Genomic DNA, 23,123 nt, shown 5'->3' with positions numbered 1-23,123 from the left:
AGATAAACAAAATAAAGTTATTATCAGCAGGACAATGAGTCTTCCTTATCTTGCTTCCTTTCCTTTTTATTTAATGCAGGAGCGGTTGAGTTTATTTTATGTGCCAACTGTTCTGTGTTCTGGGATTGGAACCATAAAGATGATACTAAGAACTGTGTAGTCTTAGAGGAGAATGAAATGAGGAAAATTCAAGAGCTCTTTAACCTGTCCTTCACTCGGCCGATTTGCTTTCCTTTTTTGGCAATGCTATGTATCTGTACCAACTGAAGCTTTTTATGTGTTGAGGAAACAACTTATATTGTGCACAAGTACTTCCTTCTGCATAATACAAGTGTTCCAAGAATGAGGCAGGCTCTGGATTAAATATATTTATTTCTTTTTCATTTAACTTTTTTCTGCCTTTAATGAACAGTGCTTAGCAACACTGCCAAAACAATGTGGCTTTGCCTGCATGAAAGTCTGTGTCCTATTAAAAATAGCTTTGTTCTGACTGGCTTATTTGTCTCCTCTCGTGTTTGAGTAAATAATTAAGCCAATAGGCGCCTTTTCCATTCTGTTTGGATGACTGCTAAAACTCATTGGAAGCATGGGGAAAGGTGAACCCCCACTCTTAGTTCATTTCACTGTCAGCTGTTCGTGCAAACTATCTGGGGAAACGTTGTACTTTGACTTTCATAGCTCTGGTCTGCAAGATACTTGGTTTTTGTGGGCAGTGCAGACAGAGCTTAGTCCAGAGTTAAGAACTGTGAGAGATTAAAACACGCAGAATGAAACAGTCGAGATAGTTAGCTGTCAGAACTGAACTTCAGTCATGCGAGCATAACCACAGCTTTCCAGTCTTGTGACTTGACTGTATTTTTATGTCTTGTGGAGATTACAGGAACGTGTTTCTAAAACAGCACTCTGTTTCTTTTTCAAGCACTTAGCTTCTGCTCCAAAGTGGGGGGATTTGCAAGAACTTCAAAACTTTTAATAATTTTAACATGGGTAAAGATTCTGTAGTTTTTCATTCTCATTTTTATAAGCAAAGCAATCATTTTAGTTGTAGTTTGTCTAGATAAGACAAATGAAGGAAAAACTTATTGTGAGCTAGTAAAGTTTAGTGAAATGTATATAAACAAGTGCAGTCAGATGTTCTGTAGTGGAAGTGTCAAAAAAAGTTAGCCAGTGTTAGCCAGGCTCACTTATAATTGAGAAAGCACCAAGGGCTGCTAAATGGGATTATGGTACCTTTCCTGGTCCTAAGCACTTTAGAAGCAAACATGGACACTTTCCTGAACAACTTGCAAGAAGGAGGGAAGAAAACCCCAAACAAACCAGAAGACCCAAACTCAATTCTGATGAGCACAGTATGGATTGAATAGTTAACAAATTATAGGTAGTGTTTGAAGGAATTCATTTCAGTAGCAGTTCAGAAATCATTTGACTACTTAAATCTTCAGTGCGATGTAGGAACTTAGAGTAAATACAACCAAATTGTAAAATATATTAAAAAAATGATTTTTTTTCCTGTTTTATTTACATTTGTAATTTTTTGTTAGCAATTGCTTACGTGTTGATTGGCAACGGCTTATATGATGAAGCCATACGACATTTTTCAACAATGCTGCAGGTAAGTTTTCTCTTTGGACCCCTAAAAATCACTTTATGAAATTATCCATTACAACATATGGTTTTACTTAAAACAAAGATTCAATTAAAGATTTTAAAATGTGAGTAATTATTCTATTATTTGTTCATTTTTTCCCATTCAAATATAAGCATACTCTTAAAATTGGGTGATCCAGTATCTTGGTTATTTGTTGAGAATCTTTTCCATCTGAAGGAATAAACTTCTTACAGCACTTTGACAAAGAAAAAAAACATTTCCAGAAACTTGACCTGTGCAAAATTCAAATTCCTTTAATTGCCCTCTTAATGTGTAGGCTGAGATATTTTAATGTGGATTTTTTTGAGCAACAGTTAACATCTTGCCAGTAACATCAGAAAAAAACCCTGAGAGATAGATCACTTATTTCTAGTGATAAGTACCACGTTGCTTTCATGATGATAAATAATTTTGCATGCTGGGTTTATCTTCCTTTTTCAGTGGTAAGCATTTGATGAGTTTAATGTATAACTAAAACGTAACTAACAATTCAAGATTATTGTTTTTTCTGACCAAGGTAAAGAATTCAGCATCTTCTTCTATGAAGTAGAAAGTAGCCACTTTTAAAACAAAACAAACCCCAACAATTTAAAGGCTTCAACTAAAGCTGATTTCAAAATACTGTATTTTTATGGCTAAGGACCTAGGACTACCAGAAGCATGGACCTGCATTTTATCTAGATTGGTTGTGGTCTACAAATGCAAGCCAAAAGTTATACTGCAAATACTAGCATGTATCTTTTTTAACTTATACGTCATATGGCTCATACTTAAATTGAGTGAAAACGTGGCAATTTAATAGAATTTTTCCAGGGGACCAGGTTCAGAGGACCAGAATGTTTGTTGTTGGTTTTTTTTTGTTTGAGTTCTTTTAGATGTTTGTTGATATCTGTCTTTGATTTGTTTTTAATGTGAGGAATGATTTCCCACCCCCTCAATGAAAAATCCTGCTTCAAAAACTACTGGACTTACATGTTTCCTTCCTTCTCTTTATTTAGAAGGAAACTTAATACAAGTGAAGACAGGCAAGATCTAGTGAATCTTTATGAGAAGTGTATATATAATGGAGTACACTTACAATGCACACATCTCAGTTGAAATGAATATTGTGCTGCTTGTATGCCTGAAAGGCTGTAAAGTGGTTATGATTGTTCACTCAATCTTTCATAAGGGAATTTTAATAGTCACCACATATGTATTTTGAACATCTAACAGAACAAACTAGCCTTGTTTAGCCACTGTATTAAAAGCAGGGAAGTTACCTGAAGTTGATGTTGGCGAGTGTACACTTGGAATCAGCTCAAGTCTGGCCAGCTGCCAGCATTGCTGTGCCACATACCTGCTGTTTTGTTAATGAAATAATTTATTTCTTGGCAGTTGTCCCAGTTAAATGAGACCAGGTCTGTGCTACAAACTTTTGTAGCACAGCTGGTTTTTGTTGCAGCTGTGAAGATAGGTGATGCCACATACCTTTTTGTTAATGAAATAATTTATTTCTTGGCAGTTGTCCCAGTTAAATGAGACCAGGTCTGTGCTACAAACTTTTGTAGCACAGCTGGTTTTTGTTGCAGCTGTGAAGATAGGTGATTCCTGACTGGTCTGCAGGGAAACTGACTGCATAGGCATTGTTGAGCCAAGAAAACTGGTTTAGGTGCTGTAGTTCTTCAAATTTGGGTGGGAAGCCATGGCTGGAGTAAATAACGTTGAACAAGAAGTAGATATGCTACGTAAGCTGCTTCTTACACGGGGAGTTAAATCTAGCCCAAGGAAGGTTCGTTTGCATTTTGCAGAACTGTTTAGGCAGAATACCTCTTGTTTTAGTTGCAGCTTGAATACAAATTTCATCAGGCTGTCACAATTCCCTGCTTCCTAATTTTAAGTCTTAAATTATGAACAAACCAAGTTGACTGGCTGAATTGTGTGGGTTTTTTTTATTATCACTTCAGTGACAATAGACAAAAGAAGTCACATAATTACCAATAAGGTTACAAGTAATGAAGTTTGGACAGGAGGCTATACCAATGTGTACATAGCTTCTGATAGGTGGTCACTGACACTGTACTCTGTTTAGCTCATTTTCCAGACAAATACTCTAGAACAATTCCAGTAAATTGAATTGCCAGTTGTGAGCATATGAAAGTGTGGACTGTAATACAATCAATTTGTTTGCCTGATAAGTGTGATTGTTCATTGCTTACTACTTAAGACCTGCAAGAATTAAATATATACTGAAGAAAGAGACCTTTTAATAGAACTAAACAACTGATGATTGTATTCATTTTTAATCTTAACAGGAAGAACCAGAGCTGGTTAGTGCAATTTATGGACGTGGGATAGCATATGGAAAAAAAGGACTACATGTGAGTAGATAATTATTTAAATTACTATCTGACTGAATTATTTGAATCCAAACTATAATAAAGCTCATAACAGGAGGAGCTAGACTGATTAGAACTTGACAGGTACATCCCAAAGTCTTTGTGCTGTTCTGCTGTGGTGGTGTGTCTGTCCCCCAGTAGGTGCTCCGTAACATAAGGGGATCTAGTGGATCATACTGCTCAAGCCATGGGTACGTGTGGGACTGTGGAAATAAGGTGGCATACATATGATGTCATGTTGCTTTAAATTTGTTCAAAACAATTCAAAGTTCAATTACTTCAGCTCATTTTTTTACTTAGATTTGTTACATTTGACTGCTCAAGCAATTCCCTGAGCAAAAATAAATTTAGAAATAGACTATGGTCCTTATAGTTTACATTTGTGGCCTGTTGAGTTGTGATTGATTGGTCGCTGGAATTCTAGAAGAGAGACTAGTTAAATAACTCCTTGAAAACTTTCTTTGTGCAAAATATTTAATTCTTTAATGGTGCTGACAGGAGCTTGAAGTCCCTTGGATTTGCATGTTTTTAACACCATGAGTTTGGTTTCTCAATTCAGCTAGATGTGGAGACGGCTTCACTTTATAAAAGTTTCTGTGAGTGACGCTTTCAAGACACAAAGATCATGTTAAGCACATGCAAAATTTGCCTTGAAAAAGAAAAAAAAGATCAATGAAATCTGATGGAGAACTTGCTATATAACCGGTTTGGATTATTTTTCATTTAAGTGACTGCTTCCATCCTACAATATACTGAGGACAATATAAAAATTTAGATAGGCAAAATGCTGACGATATCAACCCTTTCAGTGGTACTACTTGGATTAAGTGGCAGACAGTAGTGATGAAAACCCTACTGGGTGAGTGTATGTGTCGGTGTTGGAGTTCGTGTGAGAGCTTTGCTGCCAAGAATGGTATATATGGAGCCATAAACTTAATGTTTATTCACAGAGTTATATTAATAAATTATCAGAGGTACAGCACAAAGGTGATGTGTACAAGTGAAGTTTATTTTTCTTGTTTATAGCAGATGGGTGGTGTTGTGGTTTTTTCAGCTATTTGTAGAATACTGCAACTTAATGTTACTAGCAAAGGTGTGAAGGGCCTTTAATGTAAACTGGTACACTTTCAGAAACTTAGCAAATCTAGTTGTCTTTGTCTTCAGAAACTTAGCAAATCTAGTTGTCTTTGGAGTATATTACTGTGAGTATGCACAGTTGTTCACCTTGTTTATTCTTCTCTTTTTCAGGACATGAAAAATGCTGAACTTGCTCTGTTTGAGCTCAGTAGGGTGATTAGTCTGGAACCGGATCATCCTGAAGTATTTGAACAGCGAGCAGAAGTGAGCAATTTTTATCACTCTTTAGATTTTTCGAGAAGTTGCAATTATACAGTGTTTTCAAGTATTTTATCATGATTTAATGACTAAAGCTCTTACCTGTGTTTTTCTGTGAACATTCTTCCTTTCTTTTAAAATATGTTTTTGCTCTCAAACAGTGTACTTTGTGGAATGATTATTTTTAAAATTAAACACATACCATTATGGAGTTACTATAGCCAATAGAATAGCATATATTGTGTCTAAGTGTTTAGTTTTTTGACATGCTATATAGCAAGATCATGTGTGTTTTTCTTGGGTTTTTTAATATAGTGAATGAAAATATCACTTGGACCTTACTGTTTGCACTTAGCGTCACCTTAGCAGATTTATTGCTGGTAGAGAGCCAAACTTGTAAAGAATGAGTTTTTAATCAGATGTTTTGGTTTTATATACATGCATGTAAGTTAAATAAATATCATTCAGATACACAATACTTTTCACTTTGAAACTCATGTTTTGTTTTGCCAATTAAATTACAGAAAATATATTTCAAGAAGCATCTTTGTAGGCAAGTCAAAAAACATAAATATTTATTAGTCAGCATACTGAATAATAATGGCCATAGTAGGAAATTGTAATTAACGATTTTTATGTTTTAATAACTTATTAATACATTTATTAATAATCTTGATATAAAAATGTGAAAGGCATTCAAATAATTGGGAAATAGACCATTGGGGAGAATATTTTCTCAAAATAAAAAGGTTTATGAGAATACTTTAATTAAATTTTCAATTTAATGTGTTCAAATATCTTGAAATAGAGTATTTTGCTTTGGCTGTCTTGTTTTTATTTGGAATACTAGGTTCTGCAAATGTTATTGGTGTTCATGTATACTGATATTTTTTGGAGGAAAATGCTTTCAGATTTTTGCCTCATAGTGGCTTAAAAGCAATAATTACTGAAACTTGGGGTAGAACGTTCCAGCCTGTTCTAGCCAATACAGTCACTCTGTTAAGAGTTGAACATGAAAAAGTACAATCTCCATATTTCTAAAACAAATCTATTCCGCCTGTTTATTCTAAACTATATTTTTGTTTTGTACTCTTAGATATTGTCCCCACTAGGACGAATCAGTGAAGCATTGTCTGATCTCACCAAAGCTATTCAACTACAACCATCAGCACGGCTCTACAGGCACAGAGGTACCCTTTACTTCATATCTGAGGTTAGTGGATTTTAGGGATTTGGTTTAGTTTTGTTTGTGTGAATGTTGTTGATTTTGTTATTGCTTGTGCCAGTTGTTACTTCTGTTCAAGAGCTTCTTTACTATTTAAGTTATAAACCAAAATAACAATGAAAGTCTTGTTTTTCCTGTCATTGACTTTGACAGTTCAGAGGTATTCTTCAAGTATTTCATCTGCATATCTACTTAATGCAGAGAATCAAGAGGGGAAGTACCTTGCAAGCACATCTCAGATTGTTTTGTGTGTTTGAGGAGTAGGATAGGGATAAAGAATTTGACTTGATTTAAAACCTACAGCTGCATTTAAGTAGTATGATTAAATGCCAGCCTAAAAAGGAGAATAGTTATGGTGAAGGCAGTAACTGCCCTATATACTAAAAAAACTCACACATGCCACACAACAACAAACAATAAAACCCTACAAAAATTCTATCATCCCGTTTCACTATGTAATCTGTGTGTTGTTCTTACTCTTTATTGTAAAACAAGTAACTTCATCTTAAAAGATTGTGTGAATACTAAATAGCCAGTTTCCCTCTTTATTCTTTTGATTTCACTCTGCTTGTTTCCAGCTATTTTCCCACTTAATTTACTATGTTTTATATAGCACTTGCTGTAAAAGTTGGAAGCATATTGTGCATTCCTTATTCTTTGGTATTCTGACTGGCAGTTGAAAATTGTTGCCACTTAGCCCTGAGACTGACTTCATATATTAAACAAAATTCTGTAATTTACTTTTATGAAGATAAAAGCATGCATTCCTCTTTATTTGGATGGTGTTTCCCCTGTAATTTAATATCTACTTTATTGCAGGATTATGCAACAGCCCATGAAGATTTTCAGCGCTCATTGGAACTGAACAAAAATCAGCCTATAGCTATGCTTTATAAAGGCTTAACCTTTTTTCACAGAGGACTTTTGAAGGTAAAATTATGTTAAATAATAGTTCGTGTAGAGCAATACCCTCTATTTGAAGTTACTTCTATAAAACAGTAGAAGTATCGTAGGTGTTGATATACTTACTTTCCTTCACATAAGGAAGATTTTTTTTTAGGGCAAAAGAGTGCAAGCAAAATTAAAAGGTGCCATTACTGGCTGTAATATTTAATGGTATGACATGTAAATATTACTGATCTTGCTGAATCTTGGTAAATCAATGTTAACTGATGTGTTTATGAAATGCTTTGAAAGATGTTCATATTTGGCACCTCTGCTAATATCAGTATTGTTATATTCAAAATGTCTTCCCATGGAATGGTGACTCCCGTGGCTTTGTGAAGGGCAAAGGGATGAAGAGGAAAATAATTTTAAATTCTTCCTTGAATGAGCTACATATACTTTGCTATATAGAACTTCAAATAGAGGGTATTGTTTTATTTTTCTTTCTTTATTTTTTTTTCTGATATGCATATGTGCGTTTCTCATTCTCAAAAGCAATGATCTAAAAGCAACAATCTTCTTGGATTTAAAACTTGTCTAGAGGACATGAGCCGATAGGTAAGTGTAGGTGGTTATCTTTTATTTTTGTTCGATAGATATTTTTGTGCGTGTTTTAGTGCTCGGAATGTATTTGACAGTTTTTCTGAATAAGAATCTTTAAATTGACTGAAGATACTAATGATTCTTTCCTTACAGCAGTTAATTTCTTGCACTGTACACTTCAAGATACTTTTCAGACATTCCTTCATAATATGTAGTAGTTGATTATTCCATCCTTAATTCTGTCTCAGTACTGCATTTGCCAATTTATGTAGCCAGTCCAATTTATAAACCTGAGCTCTTATTCAGATCCTTTGAAGATTTGTTTGAAAATACGCATATAATTATTTTTAGCTGTTTTATTTTTTATTACATTGTATTCCTCACAGCAGTAGTACATGCTATTGTGTGAAGATGATCACTTACTCTGTAATCTCTCAAGAGAGTGTTTGCTGACTGTGCAACCAACACAGAACACAAACCAATGAAAGGCAGAGTACAGATTTGAAGGAGTCTTTTGGACTGCAAAATTAAGAGGTGTACTATGAATGAAGAAGGATGAGTGTAAGGAAAGACTGCTTTGCTGTAGGGACCAGACTGAGCTTTGAAAGCAAACTGTGAAGGGATTTCATCTCTGAATCCTATTAAAATGCTAAAAGAATCACTCTTTTCAGTAGCATATTTGAGAAAGGAATTCTATCTAAAACCACTGTTATTGTAAAGACTGTTGCAATATTTCATTTGTTGTACGATGATGATCGCTCTATAGATCTTGTAATAAATCAATGCCTTGTTTGTTTCTTCCAAAGATTTTGATGAATAACTGTAAATCCATGGCTAGTAACTACTGAGGATGCTAAAATTAAACAAATGCATTAAGTGACAATTTTTTCTGTTGGTGTCTTTCTGTAGGAAGCCATCGAATCATTCAAAGAAGCTCTGAAACAGAAAGCAGACTTCATAGATGCATACAAAAGTCTGGGACAAGCCTACAGGTAATTGCATTCAGAAACAGTTTTAAAGCCTGTTTTCTGTCTGATTGGATTCTTTAAAATGTTTTACAGGTTTGTTACAAAATTGCAGACGTGTATGTGTATTTGGTAGCTCCTACAGTCAGTATAGCTATGTCAGGATATGTTCAATAGAAATAATTTCTAGGTTTGCTTTTTATTTTTAATTCAATTTCCAGTGGCTCTTTTTGAGTCTTCCAGACTCAAAGGTTAAGTAAACGGTGTTTTTCAGTAAGATGTGTTTTAGATATGATTTTTAAATGATGGGAATGTTTAATATGAGCAGTTGATTAATATGCTTATTAGTTGCCATCTGAGATTATTGTTAAATTTGTGCTTAAATTTATGAAAATCTCATTGCATAGTGCCTATCATTTTATAGAACTGCTAGATCCTATACCAATTAATCTCTTGCCAAAGAAATTTACAGTTCTGAGAATTTAGCTAATTTCCTGTTTAGGGTATTTCTTATATAGACATGTAGTTTCTTACCTATTACATAATTTAAAAAACCTCCCAATCTCTATTTAGTAAGGTAACCAGTTGTTTTTATTTTTTTAATTTACATTAAAGATAAAATATTTTAATTTATAGTTGAATAAAATGTATTACTCTAACGGTGGTTTTCAGATAATTACTAAGGAGAAAAGTACGTATAGCTTGTATATGACAAGAACACAAAATAATTAGCAACTGAATACCTCTGCCCATTTTAGTTCTTTTCTCAACCTGGTGGTTCTTGTTGGCTTTTTATTTCCTGTTTTACTTTTTTATTTTTGGAAAGCACTGCTCTACAGCATAGATGCTGCAACAACATAAATGGCTCTTGTGTAGCTGGGGTTAAGTAGGGTAGGATTGGTGTCCGAGCGTTGCATGATCATGTGCTTGCTTTCTTCAGGCTTTATGCTTCCTTCAGCACACAGAATGTGCAATATTCTAGTTGATCAACTCTAGTTTATCAGCTGTTCTACCCTGTGCCTAAGAAACCTTAATCTGAAGTTTTATTTTGAAGGAGAGAAAAAAGCAAGCCTTAAAATGTCTCATTTTGCACTGTACTGCTGTTTTATAAGGCAGGAGTCATTTGACCAGAGTATTCCTAGTCAGCTAAGTTCTTTGCTTTTATTCCCTCTCCCTGCTTCCAAAAGTTCTCTGATCCTCAGGAAATAATAGGAGAAGGAATGTGTGGAAATCTACCTCTTCCTTTTTTTTAAGAACTTAATCTACAGAGCACAATTGCTGTTGTTTCTTCTAAATTCTCAGTATTTTGAGAAGGATGGAAGCTGAATAGAATATTGTTTAATAACTGAGGACACTGTAACTAGTCACCAACTATGAAACATCTGAATTACTTTGCCATGAACACTCAGGTCTTAAACCAGGCAGAAATAATAATCTAATTTCTCCAGAGCACTGTTAACTTCAGCTGTTCTTTCTTTCTAAAATATTTTAAGTTCATATTTGCTTTCTTTTGCATCAAATATATTTCATATACAATGCCTAAAAATACCTTTTAAAGAATTCTTTTTATAGTGGAAGTAGACAATTCTGAGTCTGGTTTGTCCTCCTACACAACCCATGTTACAGCATTTTACCTGTAAATTCCTGCTTCAAACCTAATGACTTTGGTATTTGTGCATTTATTTGAAACCAAAGAGCTGTGTTTAATCACTGTTCTGTCTAGAATTTCTCTTTGGCAGATGTATTTAAAACTAGTAAGTCTTGTTCGGCTTTTTCTAGCATTGCTCTTATTTGGATTAATTTCACCTAATATAATTTGATGGGGAAGAATTTCATGATCTTAAACTTAAATCAGTGTACTGGATTAAAAAAAAAAAAAAAAACAGACTGAAAAAAATAAAGTTATATACTATGTCTATTTCAATTCTTTTCATGGTAGTTTCTCCGTGGCTATTTTTATTAAAAGCTGTCCTGTACATGGAGAAATTCCAGTCAATAAGTTTTTAGTTAGTTTCAGCTTTCAAACACCATATGCTTTCTTCTTATTCAGCATTTAAGTAGTTAGTATGTTTTTAAAAATGTATTTGTATTTAGAAGTTAAAGAGACCTGTCATAGATAGTTTTTCAAGAATGCTTTCTGTAGAAGTTTTGTTTCTTTTAGTTTCTGAAGAAATACCATAGGTGTGTATTTCTTATGGTTTGTGCCCATGGGGACTTGTGAAGTTTTGTGGTCCTTGTGGGTTTGTATTTTAAGTACACATTTCTGGCAGTGCAAAACTCTGTAGCTGTTCTGTTCTCACCACTGAAGAACAGTTGTAGAATTACTGCTTTTGTTAAAGAAATTTTCCATTAATACTGTGTTCCTCTTTAATGATATCCCCTTTGGAAGTATAAAAGCAACTTTTAACAAGTAATTTTGTTGCCTTCTATATTCTCCATTTTCCATTTTATGGAATCGCCTAGAGAACTTGGCAACTTTGATGCTGCTACAGAGAACTTCCAGAAGGCTTTGCTCCTAAATCAAAATCATGTTCAGACGTTACAGCTCAAAGGAATGATGCTTTATCATCATGGTAGCTTAGATGAAGCACTGAAGAATTTTAAGGTAAGCAGGTCCTAAGTAAATGTGAAGCTCAAATGTTTTAACAAGAACCAGCATTCAACAAGTGTAATGCAGTGGAAAAATATCAAAGGCTTTCTTTCTGAATGCGTATGTGCATTTGAACTAAAATGCACGGGCTTTTTTTGTGAAGTCTGTCTTAAAAGATGTATAAAAACTTGGAGTTCTTAACTAAAAAGGAATTTTTCCATTAAAATGGAAATAAAACTAAGATACTTCCTCTAACTAAATTTTTAAAACCGAGCTCTGGTTGAAATTATTTTGGGTGGATCATCATGGTAGCTTAGATGAAGCACTGAAGAATTTTAAGGTAAGCAGGTCCTAAGTAAATGTGAAGCTCAAATGTTTTAACAAGAACCAGCATTCAACAAGTGTAATGCAGTGGAAAAATATCAAAGGCTTTCTTTCTGAATGCGTATGTGCATTTGAACTAAAATGCACGGGCTTTTTTTGTGAAGTCTGTCTTAAAAGATGTATAAAAACTTGGAGTTCTTAACTAAAAAGGAATTTTTCCATTAAAATGGAAATAAAACTAAGATACTTCCTCTAACTAAATTTTTAAAACCGAGCTCTGGTTGAAATGATTTTGGGTGGGCTCTTTTTTTTTGTTTGGGTTTTTTTTTGTGGTTTTGTTTTTTGTTTTTTTTTTGTTTGTGGGTTTATGTGTGTGTGTGGTGGTGTGGTTTTGGGTTTTTTTTAACTGGTGATTATGTTCTTGCTAATATTTTAGTTTGGGTTGAAACCTAGTGCTTTTCTCATATCTGTTTAAAATAAGCATACAAAGATCCATTATTTATCTAATTTTTCTGAGATGTTTTCTTTGTTTTGAAAAACTCAGAATAGGTTGTTATTCATTCTAAATATGTGCATGTTTCCATAGGTAAATAAAATCTTGCTGCTCTCCATTGGCACTAAGAAACAGCCTCATGCTGTAGACAGAACAGTAAAGGCATATGTTAATCATATGTCCATATCCTTAAAACAAGGAATGAAATGATGTGAAAATTACCTCCCTTTTTGGATGTGTGTGCTTATTCCAGTGAGAACACTTCACGTGCATTATTATGTATTCACCTTTTATAATGCAATTTGTATATTCTGATGTAATTGAAAAAATATTTCAACTTCTAAGGTGGAGATGTTCTTCTAAAGACCTGTAATTGCTAGAAGAGTCAGAGCAGTAATTTTTGAATCATAAATGTGAATTTGCTATGTGTTTAATATATACTAAACAGTTGACTAACATAATAAAGTGTACTAATGCATGAAGTAGCGGAGATACGGATGGAAGAAATGGCACAACATATGTTTTGAACTAGCCAAAAATGACTTGTTATTAATATTGTCAGGAGTATGTTTTGTCTAATTTCATTCAACTAATGTTGAAACTTCTGTAGTGCTAGTACCATTAGAACTAGTATCACACATGATTTATTTTAGAGTTTTAAATTTAAAGAGTGATAAAAAGCATATTTTTATGTTCCTTCTTTTTTTTCCCCTTAATGAAGTTGAAAATATTTTTTTCTGTCATTTGTTAGCAATGTATCTGCTCAGCATAATTTGAAAGAAAATTGTGATGGAAGTGGTTTTTAATAATCAGTAAATCTTTTCATGCAGGTCTTCTGACCAAAGATGTTAGTTTATTTGAATATACTTATTCTCTCTCTTCATTTATGGGTGTTTTGTTCCTTTAATCTCCTAGAGATGTCTACAGCTAGAACCATACAATGAAGTGTGCCAGTACATGAAAGGGCTCAGTCATGTTGCAATGGGACAGTTTTATGAAGGCATAAAAGCTCAGACTAAAGTTATGTTAAATGATCCACTACCAGGTCAGAAGGCCACCCCAGAATACCTGAAAGTGAAATACCTCCGAGGTAAGTTGGAATTGTTTTCTGTTTTTAATTTGCTTAAATCTTTTGAGAACTCTAAAAGTGCCTGTGTGCTTATAGATATGGCCATTATAAGGAAACCTTTGTATGTTTCCATGAGCACTATTGAGTATGTCTATTAAAAAAAAAACATACACTGATTCTTATTTGTTCGTGCAGTTAAAAACTAGGACCACAAATGAAATATACATCTCTGTATAATGGTAAAGATACTCAGTTGAAATAGGCTTATTTCTGTCTTGGAAATTAGCTAATGGCAAAATCAAATTATCTAAGAGTAATGACTTTCTAAAGTCATATTGGTTAACTGACAATCACATAATCTGGTTTTTCTTTTTATGTAATTATATAAGTAGACTGATTATGCAAATGATATTTAATTTTCTTTCTTTCCTCCAGAGTATTCTAGATATTTGCATGCACATTTGGATACCCCACTTACAGAGTATAATATTGATATAGATCTCCCTGGAAACTTTAAGGACCACTGGGCCAAAAATCTGCCTTTTCTTATAGAAAATTATGAAGAACAGCCAGGGTTACAACCACATATAAAGTGAGTATTACTTTTTTTTTTTTTAAAGCCTTCTTCAGGTGGTTTTTTTCAGGTCTTTTTTGTAAAGTGCTATTTCAAGGCATTATAACAACATAATAAAGTGGAATTCCACTGAGCATGTAAATCCTTTTCAAAGTCATAGGGATTAGAGTTGATTTAGCTCATAGATGAGGAAGAATGAAACTTAGGGTGCTTTTCCTCACGTACTCAATAGTATTCATATAATGTTGTTTCATATTCTGTGGCCTTACTGATTAACTATTCTATTTATTTCTTTCTTGCAATTAAGGAGTTTGTAAATTTGAGATGCTCAGGGTAGTGTTATGTAGTGTCCTTATTAGAGTTTCTTGTTGTTTGTTAGGATTTTATTTTGTTATAGGTGTGATTTCCTAGTTACTTAATAGATTTTTAATTTCAGCTGCGTTTCACTGAGAAAAAATATTCTCTGGAGTAACTTAGATAACCAGTACTTTAGGACGAGGGTGATTTCAGTCGACAAAGCGGGGGGATTAATCTTCAAAAATACATAGCTAAAGGAAAGATAGCAATTTCTCCTGCTGCAAACTAGTTTCTAGATATATTTTCATGTAATCACTTCATGTAAAAAAAGCTGAGTTAAAAATTTGTAGCTGTTGTGTATGTTGAATAGAATCCATGCATAATTTTAGCATAAGAAGCTTTTGCAGAATTAAGGGGAAAGCTATGGAGTAAGGCTTCTGGTTTCTATATATTTCCTTTTCTTGTTAAAGTTCTTCAGGGTGAGTGTAATATTGAAGGATAATGTATTATCTGTGAATTTTATTTAGCATCACTTATTACAAGCAGGTCTGAAGGTGAAATACTGGTTGTGAGAGCAGTAAGACCTACTGTTGAATTCAGTCAGATCAGCATTTCATTTGAGATACTGAGTGTAACTGCCATTTACTGTGTATGTTCAGTGGGGTGGGAGGAGGAATAAGCATTTTTTATGCTGCTTTTAAGTATTTCTCACACAAATATGTTTTACACACATTTCTCAACCAAATATGTGTGTTAAAACTTTCAGAACTTTTGTTGCCAAGCTATGTCTGATGCATGTTTTTCTCCTCTGTAAGAGATGTGTTATTTCAGAATTTTGAAAGCTATAAGCCTGACGTGCAAGAACTCATATGTGTAGCTGATCATCTGGGTTCCATGATGCAGTATGAGACACCAGGATTTCTCCCAAATAAAAGAATACATAGAGGTATACTGAAAATGCTCTGTAATTTTGGGGGGGGGGAGGGGGGGAAGCAACAATGTGGTGATAATTTAGTGCTATTCCTTTGCTATCTGCAAATAAGTTTTATGCTCTGTTCCTTTCAAATCAGATCAAAAGTTTAAAGAAATCATTATGTCAACACTTTCTTGGCCTAACTGGGGACTGGGAATTGTGATATCCCAGATTTTATTGATGTTGGCAATTCTTTTCCTGTAAATACATCACTTTCCTGCTTCAGTTTTCCTATCTGTACAAAACTGAGTGCTTAGCTCTAATTGTTTTTGGGTTTTTTTGTTGTTCCTGTTGTTGTTTGTCCCTCTCTCCTCCTCCTTCACCCCCAGCAATGGGATTGGCCACTCTAGAAGTAATGCAGGCTGTGCAGCGGACTTGGGCAAACTCAAAAGTTCGGATGAATGGGAAAACCAGGCTGATGCAGTGGAGAGACATGTTTGACATTGCTGTGAAGTGGCGAAGGTAATGGTAAAAGAGAGAGAACAAGCCTTGTGTTGGTTGTAATAATGGTGAATGTGTCAGTTAACTAAAGGGCTGAAGTCACAGAGGAGAAAATGAATACATGCTACTACTCTGTAACTAGAAAGTGTTCTGATAAAAGAGAAGGCTTGTTTAGGTACAAGGAGTGCATTTCTGAAAATACTCCATTTCTCCTCTTTTTTAAAAGAGGGAAAGAGTTGGGAATAGCATTTCCTGGTTAAGGCAAAGCTGTGGAAGACCATAGGATACATTACAGCTTAGGCTAACAAAAACTAAAGATGTCAAACTCCAGCAACATCAAATACTTATGAGTTGTTTTTTTCCTAATGAAAATCATACATGCTTTTTAATAAAAAGTTCTTTTTTAATGATCTCTGAATTCTAGCTTTTGCCTAAAATTATTCTGTGTGTGAACAAAGGTCAGGTAAAAAGATTACGTGGAGTGAAACGTGTGCCAATATTAATGTCCTTTGTCTTTGTAGGATAGCTGACCCTGACCAGCCTGTACTTTGGTTGGACCAAATGCCTGCCCGAAGCCTCAGCAGAGGTTTCAATAATCACATTAACTTAATCAGGTATGAGAGTTTTACCAAACAGGCTTCCCACGCATACTAAGGGATTGTACTAAAACTTACTGGCTGTTCATGAACGAGCATTTTACAGTATTGAATTTATATGGGCTTATTGTTTTGCTTTAGTATTAATTTTATATTTTCTAATGGAACATTTGGGTTTTGTGCACCTCAAATTTTCCCTCACTTCCTCTTTTTCCTGAATTTCAATTGTACAACTGAGTTATCACAAGATCTAACTAGGATCCAAAAGATGCATATTTTTACGTGCTGTTTTTAATCCCCAAATCAAATTTTTACATTTAAGGTAAAGTTCATCACAGTTATAACTTTTGCAAATGCTGCTTCTCAAAAATATTGGCAGCAGTAGTGAAATAATGCTGTTGTATTAGCTTAGCTTTAATCGCAATTTACAATAGAGAGGCAAAGCATAGTTGTTTTAGTTGTTTTCAAAGCAGGCCAAAGTAAGCAAAAATGACAAAATAAGTAACCTGTGAAAGGTAACAGTTGCACTTTCAAACAAAGGTAAAATCTATTTCAACCACTGTTGTACGTTCCATCTTCTCCCATGCTGCAAGACTCAGTATCAAAGTCACAATAGTGACCTCCCGTGAAGTGGTAGAAGTGTGAGAGTCTCAATGTGGCAACATCACTGTCAATCACAGGAGCAGAGTGTGTTTGTGTAAGTAAATATGTAGCCAGGTGTCATCTTATTTCCCACCCCAACCCGTGTTATTTTTTCCCCCACCCTGCCTATGGGAAGTACTGAATCTTTGAACTGTCGTTCTGCTTTTATATCTATCTCTTTTTTTGATAAGCTGTGTGGAAAAAAGGATAAGGGAAGCGAAGCCTTCTCAAGACTTGGTTCAGGCAGAGAAAAGCAGTGATATTCTAATGTTCATATACACAGACTAATGAGAATTTGCCCTCACTTTTCCTTCTGCCCTATGGAATGGAGCCCTGCATCCTTGGCTTTACTTTAGGGGGTGCTTCTTGAACAGTCTTATGCTCAGGCTTCTGTCTTCCCTCAAGCCAAGCATTACTCTTGGGCTCCAAGCTCTGTCCATCTTTGCTGCTGCTTCATTTCTCTCTTCTCACACATGTGATGCAGCAGGAACCACGGTCATCTGTACTTTGAGACGAGGATGCCTTGTGTGCTTCGTCTGTTTCTTCCTGGTTTTATTTTAAATGTGAGAGTCAAAGCTTTATTTCTAGGTGATCTGTGCTGGCAGAAGGGCACTTGTGTGACAACACCTAATTACCACACTGAAAGTAGCATTGAACATTTAATATGGGGAACTGTGTCCCAGGATCTGTACAGGATCTGTGTCAGAAACTTTGTTTCTCATAGGCCAAAGTGCTTTACACGTTTTCCTCTCATCAGTGAGTGCTAGCAAAACTCATGATTTATTGTTCCAGTTGTTTCGGTGATTTCACAGGAAGCTGAAATAAGCTTTGTGAAAATTCTGAGTGACAGGCCCACAGTGAATGGAATTCTAACCTTTTGGTTTTGGCTCAGCCTTGACTTTTAGGGATCTCATCAGCATTTTGGTCATGCTTTTTTGATAACTAGGTAGTGGTTCTCTGAAAATTATTGGTTTGACCCTTTTTTGGAAGGAACAATGGATTTGAAGTAGCCTAAATACTGCTGCCTTAAGAGTTGATCATACTTTGGTAATGGATGATGATTGCATCCTTTTTGGTTCTGGAAACCTGTATTTGTCTGATCATTCTGCATCCCAAGCAGTCACTGCTTTTATTGGTCAGCTTTCTGTAGATTTCACATGAGGTCAGGGATAAAAGAAATTAATATATTAAGTGGTGCTAGGTTTTATTTGTTTTGTTTTAATATTGAAGCATGTTCAAGTCTATTATGATTTCTAAATGACAATTTACTCTTAATGGATTATATAGATCTGTATAATCTCCTTGCATTACTCAGCTGTAAAATGGCTGCTGATTGAAGATATTAATAGGCTACAAAGCTAACACCTTTTTGTTGATAATTGAGGTCATTTTATGGTCTTTTGACTGTTTTTCAGGAAAACATACGTTGCTTTATATTTGGCTTATGATTTGAAAGTTATTCTTACAACTGTGTGACTAAGGCTGAATTCTTTCTGTAGCACGGCTACCTGAGCACCAGGTGTAACAGCAGATCAGCCTGACAAATGGCAGCTTCATGATTATTAAATATACAAACATATACGCTGTTCAGTCAAATAATAAGTGTAACAATAGCAGTTGGGTGTTCTTTTAGTATTTGTAACAGATCTAGTCATGCTGAGCTCAAGCTGTCTCTAGGTTTTGTTTGGTATAAATTGTACACTACTAATTTTGTGTGCAAAAATATTTGGCTTAGGTATCAAGGTAACCTTTTTGTTTACTCAGAATTCTTTGCATTTAAAGTCCACAGTTTTTCAATGGTTCCTGTCAAATGAGTCTTGGCACGGAGGCACTAGCATTCAGTGACTACTGAATTACAGATTTTTATTTTTATTTTTTTTCCCCAGAGTGGCAATATGTTTGGAGAGTGTCAGAAAATAAAAATGTCAACAATTTAGGGAACTCTTGTTAAAGGTATATAAGAAACATCTTGCACTTCATAACATTTGATAGGCTTCCAAGTCTTAACATTCTCAAGATACAAGTATATCAGCTGTCACTACTTCTTCTGGGGCCTATAGACAAGTGTGGCTTTGGCGTATCTCCCTTCTGGCTTAAATGATCAAAGCTACAAAGTGTTGTTTAGAGTAGACAAAATGTTTTTCAAAGCTTAAGTTTTTTTCAGAGGCAAAACAAGGATTTGGGATCAGCTAAACATTAATGATGTAGTCAATATTCTTATAAAAAAAAAGAAGATGCTCTCTGGAACACTGCTACTTATACATTCTTGGTCATAGTGTTTATTAAAGAAGGAGAAAGAGTAGGAATGAACACAAATCACTCCTGACCACCTACCAAAAGCTTTTTCTTGGTACTAATGCTTATAGATGGCCTTACAGAATGATAAGTCTGATTTAGATTTATTTTCCAAGATGCCACTAAAGGAAAATCCAGTTCCTTATACTGACACGCTTCTGCCTGTTGTACAGATTTTTTTTTTAATACAGATGGAAAATGATGGGACGTACAACAAGGGCAAAATATGTATATAGATTTGTCTTCATTCTTCTGCCTTCCCTACCTCCCTTTCCTGTGTGCAGATATGTGTGTCGTAATTCTGCTCAGTTTTTAAAGACTGATTCTGCCATTATTCTGAGACCTGGCCTATAAAAGTGCAAGACTGTTGAGTGAGACACGAGACAGGGACTTTAGCTGCCAAAAATCACTTGGAGTCAAAAAAAAGCTAGGTGTACACCTTCCTGTGATTGACAGTGGTTTTGCTTCCTCAGAGAGCGATAACGTTTGCTTTATAAAATCTTGTTTTGTAGACTGGGAGAAGAGGAAGGACTCCTACAAATGCAATAATGGTATGTAATTTTTCCTGTCAGAGTGGTTATAATCCTAACAGGTTTCTATCAAATTTTTAATGTCTACTTTTTTCCTTAGTAGTCCATGTGGGAAAAACACCACCTTTTTGATGAATTTTTTAATGCTACTGCTTGTAACTGTTAGGTGTCACAGCAAAACTACTGCAATGTAGCTGAATATAGCTGAATAAAGAAAGATGTTTGGAGGCTGTCAGAGCAGATCAACATATGTATTGGCAAATATGTAAACTGGAGAGTGTTGATTCTCAAAGTAAATAAATGTGCAGACAGGGAATTCTCTCTTAGTTCTGCAGTATCTATGAGTGTAAATAACTGTCTAAGAAAGATTACATACTTGTACAAATTGATAAGTATCATATAGATAAGATTTACTGAACGTGAGCACACTGAAAATGGGGTAATAGGCATGAAATGTAGTTTGTCGGAGAACACCACCACTAATGATACATGAGCTTTTGCAAGTTCACTATGGAATCTGTATTCAAAAATGGGAGATGGGCAGTTCACTACTTCTGGAAAACCTCTAGTTCTTTCCTTTAATTTGCAAAGCATCTGCGGGAAAAAAATACTGTAAAATATTAATGAGTAATATTTGTAGCCCTGGAATGTTGTGTTGAAAAACAAGACTTTAAAAAAAAACTTTTATTTCCTTTGTAGGGGGCAGGTCATTAACATGCGGTACCTGGAATATTTTGAGAAAATTCTTCATTTTATCAAAGATAGGATCCTTGTTTATCATGGGTAAATTATTGATTTTTTTTTTTTTTTTTTTTTTTTTTTTTTCCCCCCTGGTAATACTGATTTGAAATTTACATAATATGAATTTCAGAAAATCTGAGGGATATTTTCTTAATTTTAGTAAGTTTTCTTAGTATCAATAGTTGCCTTATTTCCTATTGGAAATGCAAATTCCTATTCACTGCCACATTAGGAAACTTAAACTAATAGAAAAAACCACTGGAAATTACAGTATACCTCAAAATTAGTAACAGTGTTGAATTTATACCCACAGTTTTGGCATAAGTGGATCTCAGTTCTTTCTAAAAATATGATTTATTAAAGATGTTGGGTTTCCTCCTGGTAGATTACAGCACAGTTTCTCTGAATATCAAGATTAATTGATATGAGGAAGAAACAGAGAAAAGAAGATATGGAAGATAATTTTAATTGAAACTGGTGTTTTAGTATTTTTAAAGGAGCAGATAATCTTTACTACTTATTACATAGATGTGTTGGTAGCCTTTGTCCTGCAACAGAAGACAGTTGTAGAATCGTGAATGAGACTGTGTGACTAGAGAGAACCTGAAAATTGATTGTGGCATTTATTTCAAACTTTGATTTTTTTTTTTTATGTGTAAAGTATCTTCCCCACCTGTGGCTCGTTTGTTGCAACAGTGTTCTGATAATGTTAAAAATTTGAAAAATACTAAACTAAAATAGTTTCTTAATTTTCTTTCTTTTCAATTTTTTCTTTGGCCTGGTAACTTATTAAATATTGAGTTCTGTTTTTTGATGTCATTATGCTGCTTAAATATCACAGAATAAAAGCGCAGGAAATCCTTATAACAATTGAAAACATTTAAGTTTTAGCAAGTTTATCTCAGAATGGTAGGGGTTGGAAGGGACTTCCAGAATTCATCTAGTCCAAGCCCCCTGCTGGTTCACCTACAGCAGCTGGGACAGGAACACACCCAGGCGTGTTTTGAGTATCTCTAGAGAAGGAGACTTCACAACCTCTCTGGGCAGCCTCAAAGTAAATAAGTTTTTCTGCATGTTCAGACGGAATTTCCTGTGTTCCAGCTTGTGCCTCTTGCCCCTTGTCCTGTCACCAGTCACTTGCATGTTCAGACGGAATTTCCTGTGTTCCAGCTTGTGCCTCTTGCCCCTTGTCCTGTCACCAGTCACTACTGAGAAGAGCCTGACCCCATCGTCTTGACACCCGCCTTTTAGATATTTATAAGCATTGATAAGATCTCCTCTGAGTCTTCTCTTCTCCAGGCTAAACAGACCCAGGTTTCTCAGCCTTTCCTCATAAGAGAGGTGTTCCATTCCCTTGATCATCATTTATGATAGTTGCTGAAGATATATAAGTTCTATAGTAAGTGGAAGACTATCCTCTGTTGGGGAAAAAGTTTTTTCAGAGTGAGCCAACTGCATTTCACCTTTAACCAGAGCAATTTGTGCTGTGATTTCTAAAATTCTGTTCTTAAAATCTGGGTGTAACTAATAAATATTAGAGCACTAGTTCAATAGGTTTCTTTATGGTCCAGCTGTGCCTGCATCTGTAGTATTTACATACCTTTGAGGCTACACATACAGATATATTTTGAGAAGAACATTTCTAACATTAACTCTGTTCTTCTTCTGTCTTTCCTCATCAACAACCCCTTGCCCACGCTCGTTCATGTAAACACTGTTTAATGCTTTAGAGTGGCCAACAGCAAATGAGTAAGATAAACCTGGAGTTTGAAGTTGAGGTTTGAAGCTGAAAAAAATAAGCTGAACTGATACAGGAGGAAATTACTTTTTGAAGAATAGGAGAGCATGTAGCCAAGTATGAAAGAACTAATTTTGAGAAAAAAGCTACTGGAAATTATTTCGTTATTTCATTCCATTGTGGCTAATTAAATTAAAGCTAGATGGATTTCCGGAAATGCTGTGTGTTTAACAATTGCAATTCCCTGTTTTTTTCCAGTGCTAATAATCCAAAAGGACTATTAGAGGTTCGAGAAGCTTTGGAAAAGGTACATAAAGTAGAAGATCTTCTTCCCATAATGAAGGTAAATTTAAGAAAAACTTCACAACATGATAAAAATAATAAAATGTATTCTGAGAGTTATCCAGTTCCTCAGAATATGACTGTTGTGTATAAGCTTAAAATGAATAACTGGAAACACTAGCTCAGGTTATTTCAAGTCTGTTTATGTTGGGTATGACCTTCCCTTTGATATACACAGATGTGTAATGTATATTTGAAAGGCTTGGCTCAACAGAATTGGTGCCAGTCAGTAAGTGGTGAGGCTGGCAGGGGGAGATGGGGGAATAGTTGCCCTTAGTGACTGATAGCTAATCTGAAATGAAATCTTGCTTTATATTCTTGTGTTTTGGAAAACTCTCAGAGAAGTGAGGAGACCTTCAGGTTTTCTTCTTGCTGGTGGTGGTCTTCATAGAAAGGCTTTGGATATATGACCTGCAAAATTATTTATTGTCTTACCTCA

The 23,123-nt window shown here is 34.8% G+C and overlaps 1 protein-coding gene across 3 annotated transcripts in view; it reads left to right on the top strand.

The window, feature by feature from the left end:
• The window catches only part of TTC13 (tetratricopeptide repeat domain 13), a 38,398-nt gene that overhangs the window by 7,275 nt on the left and 8,000 nt on the right, over window positions 1-23,123 (top strand). For 2 of the 3 annotated variants that reach the window (XM_014951089.1, XM_014951088.1), the window contains exons 4-17: window positions 1,542-1,612; window positions 3,943-4,008; window positions 5,275-5,367; window positions 6,458-6,574; window positions 7,406-7,516; window positions 8,984-9,066; window positions 11,503-11,644; window positions 13,362-13,536; window positions 13,951-14,107; window positions 15,202-15,332; window positions 15,689-15,821; window positions 16,322-16,414; window positions 20,563-20,646; window positions 22,601-22,685. In XM_014951089.1, the coding sequence (XP_014806575.1) occupies window positions 1,542-1,612; window positions 3,943-4,008; window positions 5,275-5,367; window positions 6,458-6,574; window positions 7,406-7,516; window positions 8,984-9,066; window positions 11,503-11,644; window positions 13,362-13,536; window positions 13,951-14,107; window positions 15,202-15,332; window positions 15,689-15,821; window positions 16,322-16,414; window positions 20,563-20,646; window positions 22,601-22,685 (1,541 nt within the window). The remainder of the gene's footprint in view (window positions 1-1,541; window positions 1,613-3,942; window positions 4,009-5,274; window positions 5,368-6,457; window positions 6,575-7,405; window positions 7,517-8,983; window positions 9,067-11,502; window positions 11,645-13,361; window positions 13,537-13,950; window positions 14,108-15,201; window positions 15,333-15,688; window positions 15,822-16,321; window positions 16,415-20,562; window positions 20,647-22,600; window positions 22,686-23,123) is intronic. The other variant, XM_014951090.1, reaches the window with a different exon arrangement.

Source organism: Calidris pugnax, unplaced genomic scaffold (assembly GCF_001431845.1).
Source record: "Calidris pugnax isolate Ruff unplaced genomic scaffold, ASM143184v1 scaffold24, whole genome shotgun sequence".
In the NCBI taxonomy this organism is placed as follows: domain Eukaryota; kingdom Metazoa; phylum Chordata; class Aves; order Charadriiformes; family Scolopacidae; genus Calidris; species Calidris pugnax.
Note: the sequence above shows the minus strand (reverse complement) of the source record. Positions and strands in the feature narration are given on the sequence as shown.